Source organism: Chamaea fasciata, unplaced genomic scaffold (genome assembly GCF_029207755.1).
Source record: "Chamaea fasciata isolate MVZ Bird 193981 ecotype frontalis unplaced genomic scaffold, bChaFas1.0.hap1 SCAF_1057, whole genome shotgun sequence".
NCBI classification, from domain to species: Eukaryota; Metazoa; Chordata; class Aves; order Passeriformes; family Sylviidae; genus Chamaea; species Chamaea fasciata.
Window position 1 is genome coordinate 5081 of NW_027095142.1, and position 8247 is coordinate 13327.

General features: G+C 62.7%; 1 protein-coding gene across 1 annotated transcript; it reads right to left on the reverse strand.

Annotated features, from left to right (window-relative positions):
- Positions 1 to 2168: 2168 nt before the first annotated feature.
- Positions 2169 to 7839, reverse strand: LOC136284524 (lysM and putative peptidoglycan-binding domain-containing protein 1-like). The gene is made up of 3 exons (XM_066174871.1): positions 7569 to 7839; positions 4677 to 4960; positions 2169 to 3889 (listed from the first exon to the last, which is right to left on the reverse strand). The coding sequence occupies exons 1-3, from the start codon at positions 7812 to 7814 to the stop codon at positions 3769 to 3771; spliced, it is 651 nt and encodes a 216-aa protein (XP_066030968.1). The 5' UTR covers positions 7815 to 7839; the 3' UTR covers positions 2169 to 3768.
- Positions 7840 to 8247: the final 408 nt, after the last annotated feature.

Below are 8247 nucleotides of genomic sequence, written 5' to 3' on the forward strand. Positions count from 1 at the left end.
GTGACACTGTCCCCAAGGGTGTGACACTGTCCCGGGGGTGTGACACTGTCCCCAAGGGTGTGACACTGTCCCAAGGGGTGTGACACTGTCCCCGGGGTGTGACACTGTCCCCAACGGTGTGACACTGTCCCCGGGGGTGTGACACTGTCCCCGGGGGTGTGACACTGTCCCCGGGGTGTGACACTGTCCCCGGGGGTGTGACACTGTCCCCAGGGGTGTGACACTGTCCCCAAGGGGTGTGACACTGTCCCCAAGGGTGTGACACTGTCCCCAGGGGTGTGACACTGTCCCCAAGGGTGTGACACTGTCCCCGGGGTGTGACACTGTCCCCGGGGTCTGACACTGTCCCCGGGGGTGTCACACTGTCCCCGGGGTGTGACACTGTCCCCGGGGTGTGACACTGTCCCCAAGGGTGTGACACTGTCCCCGGGGGTGTGACACTGTCCCCAAGGGTGTCACACTGTCCCCGGGGGTGTGACACTGTCCCCAAGGGTGTGACACTGTCCCCGGGGTGTGACACTGTCCCCGGGGGTGTGACACTGTCCCCAGGGGTGTGACACTGTCCCAGGGGTGTGACACTGTCCCCGGGGTGTGACACTGTCCCCAAGGGTGTGACACTGTCCCCGGGGTGTGACACTGTCCCCGGGGTGTGACACTGACCCCAGGGGTGTGACACTGTCCCCGGGGTGTGACACTGTCCCCCGGGGTGTGACACTGTCCCCGGGGTGTGACACTGACCCCAGGGGTGTGACACTGTCCCCAAGGGGTGTGACACTGTCCCCGGGGTGTGACACTGTCCCCAAGGGTGTGACACTGTCCCCGGGGTGTGACACTGTCCCCAAGGGGTGTGACACTGTCCCCGGGGTGTGACACTGTCCCCGGGGTGTGACACTGTCCCCGGGGGTGTCACACTGTCCCCGGGGTGTGACACTGTCCCCGGGGTGTGACACTGTCCCCAAGGGTGTGACACTGTCCCCGGGGTGTGACACTGTCCCCGGGGGTGTCACACTGTCCCCAAGGGTGTGACACTGTCCCCAGGGGTGTGACACTGTCCCCAAGGGTGTGACACTGTCCCCGGGGTGTGACACTGTCCCCGGGGTGTGACACTGTCCCCAAGGGTGTGACACTGTCCCCGGGGGGTGTGACACTGTCCCCGGGGTGTGACACTGTCCCCGGGGGTGTCACACTGTCCCCAAGGGTGTGACACTGTCCCCAGGGGTGTGACACTGTCCCCAAGGGTGTGACACTGTCCCCGGGGTGTGACACTGTCCCCGGGGTGTGACACTGTCCCCGGGGGTGTCACACTGTCCCCGGGGTGTGACACTGTCCCCGGGGTGTGACACTGTCCCCAAGGGTGTGACACTGTCCCCGGGGGTGTGACACTGTCCCCAAGGGGTGTGACACTGTCCCCAAGGGGTGTGACACTGTCCCCCGGGGTGTGACACTGTCCCCAAGGGTGTGACACTGCCCCCGGGGGTGTGACACTGTCCCCGGGGGTGTGACACTGTCCCCAAGGGTGTGACACTGTCCCCGGGGGTGTGACACTGTCCCCGGCGTGTGACACTGTCCCCGGGGGTGTGACACTGTCCCCAGGGGTGTGACACTGTCCCCAAGGGTGTGACACTGTCCCCAGGGGTGTGACACTGTCCCCGGGGTGTGACACTGTCCCCAGGGTGTGACACTGTCCCCGGGGTGTGACACTGTCCCCAGGGTGTGACACTGTCCCCAGGGTGTGACACTGTCCCCGGGGTGTGACACTGTCCCCAAGGGGTGTGACACTGTCCCCGGGGGTGTGACACTGTCCCCAAGGGGTGTGACACTGTCCCCGGGGGTGTGACACTGTCCCCAAGGGTGTGACACTGTCCCCGGGGGTGTGACACTGTCCCCGGCGTGTGACACTGTCCCCGGGGGTGTGACACTGTCCCCAGGGGTGTGACACTGTCCCCAAGGGGTGTGACACTGTCCCCGGGGGTGTGACACTGTCCCCGGGGTGTGACACTGTCCCCGGGGGTGTGACACTGTCCCCAAGGGTGTGACACTGTCCCCGGGGTGTGACACTGTCCCCGGGGTGTGACACTGTCCCCAGGGGTGTGACACTGTCCCCAGGGGTGTCACACTGTCCCCGTGGGTGTGACACTGTCCCCGGGCGGTGACAAAGCCGAGCCGGGTGACAAAGCTCCGGTTTATTTACAAGCTGGCGGGGTGGGGGGAGGTGGCACCTGTCCCTGTCCCCAAAGTCCCCGTGTCCCCTCCGGGCTCCTTGGCACAGCGGGAACACGGCCACGGCCTGGGGGGAGCGGTGGCACCTCCAGCGTCACCTCCTGTGTCACCTTCTGGTGTCACCTCCTGGTGTCACCTCGGGGTCTGCTCTGGTGGCACCTCCTGTGTCACCTCCGGTGTCACCTGTCCTCAGTGTCACACCCTGGGTGTCCCCAGGCTCAGGTTCCTGGTGTCCCCGGTGTCCCCGATGTCACATCTCCGGTGTCCTCGATGTCCTGGCCCGGTGTCCTCGGTGTCACCTCTCCGGTGTCCCCAGTTGTCCATTCCCTGTGTCCTCGGTGTCACATCCGCGATGTCCCCCACGTCCCATCCGTGGTGTCCCCCTGTCCTGTCCCCACTGTCCCATTCCTGGTGTCCCCCGGTGCCACATCCCCGATGTCCCCGATGTCCCCAATGTCACAAGGTGATGATCTGCTCCTCAGCATCCCCAGCGTCCCCACTGTCCCCATGTCCCCAGTGTCCCCATTGTCCCCACTGTCCCCCATGTCCCCAGTGTCCCAGTGTCCCCAAGGTCCCCACTGTCCCCACTGCCCCCAGTGTCCCCAAGGTCCCCACTGTCCCCAGTGTCCCAGTGTCCCCAGTGTCCCCAAGGTCCCCACTGTCCCCGCTGTCCCCGCTGTCACAAGGTGAAGATCTCGTCCTTGGTGTCCCTGATGTCCTTGATGTCCCCAATGTCCCCAATGTCTCCAGCGTCCCTGCTGTCCCCAGTGTCCCGTGTCCCCGCTGTCCCCACTGTCCCCAGTGTCCCCAATGTCCCCAGTGTCCCCACTGTCCCCAGTGTCCCCACTGTCCCCAGTGTCCCCGCTGTCCCCACTGTCCCCAGTGTCCCCACTGTCCCCAGTGTCCCCACTGTCCCCGCTGTCCCCACTGTCCCCAGTGTCCCCAGTGTCCCCACTGTCCCCGCTGTCCCCGCTGTCCCCACTGTCCCCAGTGTCCCCACTGTCCCCGCTGTCCCCACTGTCCCCAGTGTCCCCGCTGTCCCCGCTGTCCCCAGTGTCCCCGCTGTCCCCGCTGTCCCCAGTGTCCCCGCTGTCCCCGCTGTCACAAGGTGAAGATCTCGTCCTTGGTGTCCCTGATGCCCTCGATGTCCCCAGTGTCCCCACTGTCCCCAGTGTCCCCGCTGTCCCGTGTCCCCGCTGTCCCCAGTGTCCCCACTGTCCCCAGTGTCCCCGCTGTCCCCGCTGTCACAAGGTGAAGATCTCGTCCTTGGTGTCCCTGATGCCCTCGATGTCCCCAGTGTCCCCACTGTCCCCAGTGTCCCCAGTGTCCCCGCTGTCCCGTGTCCCCGCTGTCCCCAGTGTCCCCACTGTCCCCAGTGTCCCCGCTGTCCCCGCTGTCACAAGGTGAAGATCTCGTCCTCGGCGTCCCTGATGCCCTCGATGTCCCCAGTGTCCCCACTGTCCCCAGTGTCCCCAGTGTCCCAGTGTCCCCGTGTCCCCAGTGTCCCCAGTGTCCCCAGTGTCCCCACTGTCCCCGCTGTCCCCGCTGTCACAAGGTGAAGATCTCGTCCTCGGCGTCCCTGAGCGCGGCCGCCCGCGGGGTCCTGGTGAGGGGTCGTGGTCCCAGCCGCGCCCCCCAAGGGGACGAGGGGCTGCGGCCACCGCCGGGGCTGTGGGGACACTGGTGACACCGCGGGTGGCACTGCCACCAGCCCCAACTGCGACCCCGGCTCTGCCTCCATTTCAGCCCAATTTTACCCCGATTTTACCCCAATTTTACCCCGATTTTTCCCCAATTTTATCCCAATTGTCCCCCCAGTTTTATCCCAATTGTCCCCCCAATTTTATCCCAATTTCCCCCCAATTTTACCCCAATTCTCCCCCCAATTTTATCCCAATTCTCCCCCCAGTTTTATCCCAATTGTCCCCCCAATTTTATCCCAATTTTCCCCCAGTTTTACCCCAATTTCCCCCCAGTTTTATCCCAATTGTCCCCCCAATTTTATCCCAATTTCCCCCCAATTTTACCCCAATTCTCCCCCCAATTTTATCCCAATTCTCCCCCCAGTTTTATCCCAATTGTCCCCCCAATTTTATCCCAATTTTCCCCCAGTTTTACCCCAATTTCCCCCCAGTTTTATCCCAATTGTCCCCCCAATTTTATCCCAATTGTCCCCCCAGTTTTATCCCAATTTCCCCCCAGTTTTATCCCAACTGTCCCCCCAGTTTTCCCCAAAACCTTTTCCCAATTTTGTCCCAGTTTCACCCAAACTCCCCCCAAATTTTTCCCCAAATTTTCCCCCCAGTTTCCCCCCTGCTCTCCCGGCCCCGCAGCCGCCGCGCCGCCGCCTCCCCGGAGCGCCCGAGACACCCCAAATCTCCTCCGCTTCTCCCCCAATTTCCCCCCCAATTTTTTTTCCCCCCAAAATTTCCCAAATTTTTTCCCGAATTTCCCACCTCGTGTCCCGGCCCTGCAGGCGCTGCGCCGCCGCCTCCTTGGAGCGGCCGATCTCGGCGTCCAAACGCCGCAGGAAATCCGAGGCCGACAGGTCGTGACGGGAGGGGCCCGGGACTTCCCTGGGAATGTCCCCGGGAATGTCCCCGGGAATGTCCCCGGGAATGTCCCCGGGAATGTCCCCGGGAATGTCGCGGGGCTGGGGGACGCCGGGGATGAGCAGCGTGGCTTTGAGGAAGATCGTGTCCGAGGAGTAGAGGCGGTTGGCGCGTTGGATCTGCTCCATCTGCGGGGTCGGGGTGGGATTTGTGGGATGGGGATTGGGATAAAATGGGATTGGGGCGGGATGTGTGGGATTTGTGGGATGGGGATTGGGATAAAATGGGATTGGGGCGGGATTTGTGGGATGGGGACTGGGATAAAATGGGATTGGGGCGGGATGTGTGGGATGGGGATTGGGATAAAATGGGATTGGGGCGGGATGTGTGGGGTCTGTGGGATGGGGATTGGGATAAAATGGGATTGGGGCGGGATGTGTGGGGTCTGTGGGATGGGGATTGGGATAAAATGGGATTGGGGCGGGATTTGTGGGATGGGGACAGGGATAAAATGGGATTGGGGCGGGGATTTGTGGGGTTAATGGGATGGGGACAGGGATAAAATGGGATTGGGGCGGGATTTGTGGGGTTTGTGGGATGGGGATTGGGATAAAATGGGATTGGGGCGGGGATTTGTGGGATTTGTGGGATGGGGATTGGGATAAAATGGGATTGGGGCGGGGATTTGTGGGATTTGTGGGATGGGGATTGGGATAAAATGGGATTGGGGCGGGATGTGTGGGATGGGGATTGGGATAAAATGGGATTGGGGCGGGATGTGTGGGGTCTGTGGGATGGGGACTGGGATAAAATGGGATTGGGGCGGGATGTGTGGGATGGGGATTGGGATAAAATGGGATTGGGGCGGGATGTGTGGGGTCTGTGGGATGGGGATTGGGATAAAATGGGATTGGGGCGGGATGTGTGGGGTCTGTGGGATGGGGATTGGGATAAAATGGGATTGGGGCGGGATTTGTGGGATGGGGACAGGGATAAAATGGGATTGGGGCGGGGATTTGTGGGGTTAATGGGATGGGGACAGGGATAAAATGGGATTGGGGCGGGATTTGTGGGGTTTGTGGGATGGGGATTGGGATAAAATGGGATTGGGGCGGGGATTTGTGGGATTTGTGGGATGGGGATTGGGATAAAATGGGATTGGGGCGGGATGTGTGGGATGGGGATTGGGATAAAATGGGATTGGGGCGGGATGTGTGGGGTCTGTGGGATGGGGACTGGGATAAAATGGGATTGGGGCGGGATTTGTGGGATGGGGATTGGGATAAAATGGGATTGGGGCGGGGATTTGTGGGGTTAATGGGATGGGGACAGGGATAAAATGGGATTGGGGCGGGATGTGTGGGATGGGGACTGGGATAAAATGGGATTGGGGCGGGGATTTGTGGGATTTGTGGGATGGGGATTGGGATAAAATGGGATTGGGGCGGGATGTGTGGGATTTGTGGGATGGGGATTGGGATAAAATGGGATTGGGGTGAGGATTTGTGGGATTTGTGGGATGGGGATTGGGATAAAATGGGATTGGGGCGGGGATTTGTGGGATGGGGACTGGGATAAAATGGGATTGGGGCGGGATTTGTGGGATTTGTGGGATGGGGATTGGGATAAAATGGGATTGGGGTGAGGATTTGTGGGATTTGTGGGATGGGGACTGGGATAAAATGGGATTGGGGCGGGGATTTGTGGGATTTGTGGGATGGGGATTGGGATAAAATGGGATTGGGGTGAGGATTTGTGGGGTTTGTGGGATGAGGACTGGGATAAAATGGGATTGGGGCGGGATTTGTGGGATGGGGACTGGGATAAAATGGGATTGGGGCGGGGATTTGTGGGATTTGTGGGATGGGGATTGGGATAAAATGGGATTGGGGTGAGGATTTGTGGGATTTGTGGGATGGGGACTGGGATAAAATGGGATTGGGGCGGGATGTGTGGGATGGGGACTGGGATAAAATGGGATTGGGGCGGGATTTGTGGGATTTGTGGGATGGGGATTGGGATAAAATGGGATTGGGGTGGGATTTGTGGGGTCTGTGGGATGGGGATTGGGATAAAATGGGATTGGGGCGGGATGTGTGGGGTTTGTGGGATGGGGACTGGGATAAAATGGGATTGGGGCGGGGATGTGTGGGGTTTGTGGGATGGGGATTGGGATAAAATGGGATTGGGGCGGGATTTGTGGGGTTTGTGGGATGGGGATTGGGATAAAATGGGATTGGGGCGGGATTTGTGGGGTTTGGGATGGGAATTGGGATAAAATGGGATTGGGGCGGGATGTGTGGGATGGGGATTGGGATAAAATGGGATTGGGGCGGGATTTGTGGGGTTAATGGGATGGGGACAGGGATAAAATGGGATTGGGGCGGGATTTGTGGGATGGGGACTGGGATAAAATGGGATTGGGGCGGGATGTGTGGGGTTTGTGGGATGGGGATTGGGATAAAATGGGATTGGGGCGGGATGTGTGGGGTTTGTGGGATGGGACGGGACTGGGACTGGGGACGGGGATAGAACAGGGATTGGGATGGGACAGGGATTGATGGGATGGGACCAGTGTGGGGACAGGGCCGGGAACAAGAATGGGGACAGGGACAGGGACAGGGACGGGGCCGGGACGGGGACACAGACCGGGCACAGGACAGGACGAGGACCAGGAAGTGCGAGCGAAGCCAAGCGGGCCAGGACGGGCCGGGGTGACCCCTGGGGACCCCCTCGGCCCCCTTTCCCCCCCCGCGGTGTCCCCGGTGTCCCCCGGCGTCCCCCGGGGCCGCTCACCGTCACCCCATAGCGCAGCGCCAGCCCCGGCAGGGTGTCCCCGGGCTGCAGGCGGTGCTCCCGCGGGGCCGCCCCGGCTCCGCCGCTCCCCGCCATGGCCCGGGGGGTCCCACCCTGGGCTCCCGGCCCGGGGGGTCCCACCGGGGCTCCCGGCCCGGCCCCGCCGCTCCCGGGGCGCGCTCGGTGCCCACCGACCCGGCGCGGCCTCGCGGCGCCTGCCGGGAGCTGTAGTTCCGGCCGCGCCATTTCCGCCGCCGTCCCCGGCGGGGCTCCCCGCGGCCGAACTACGGCTCCCGTCGTGCCCCGCGGGGCGCCGCGCTCCGCGCTCGCTGATTGGTCCGTTCCTCGCCGGGGGAAGCGCTTACCCGGAAGCGGCGGGGACGGTCGCCATGGTGACCGCGGCCTGGCAGGAGGCGCCATGTCCTTTAAACGCGACGAGAACGACCCGGGGCCGCTCGGGGCGCTGCAGGTGGGGCCGGGACCCCCCGGGACCCTCCCCGGGCGGCCCGCGGGGACCCCGGTGTCCCCAACCCCGATCCCGGGCGGCCCGCGGGGACCCCGGTGTCCCCAACCCCGATCCCGGCCTGCCCGCGCCAGCCCCGGGGCGCGGCCTGAACCCCTCGGGTCCCCTGAGGCCTTCCCGGGGTGTCCCCAAAACCTCCCGGAGTGTCCCCAGCCC

What these genes read in the sequence shown, in the direction of transcription:
- LOC136284524 (XM_066174871.1), bottom strand. Translation starts at nt 7,814, where the DNA reads ATGGCGCGGCCGGAACTACAGCTCCCGGCAGGCGCCGCGAGGCCGCGC. An exon ending in CGCTGCGCTATGGGGTGACG is followed by an intron (nt 4,961 to 7,568) that starts GTGAGCGGCCCC and finishes CCGACCCCGCAG; the next exon opens with ATGGAGCAGATCCAACGCGC. An exon ending in CTGCAGGGCCGGGACACGAG is followed by an intron (nt 3,890 to 4,676) that starts GTGGGAAATTCG and finishes GTGTCCCCACAG; the next exon opens with CCCCGGCGGTGGCCGCAGCC.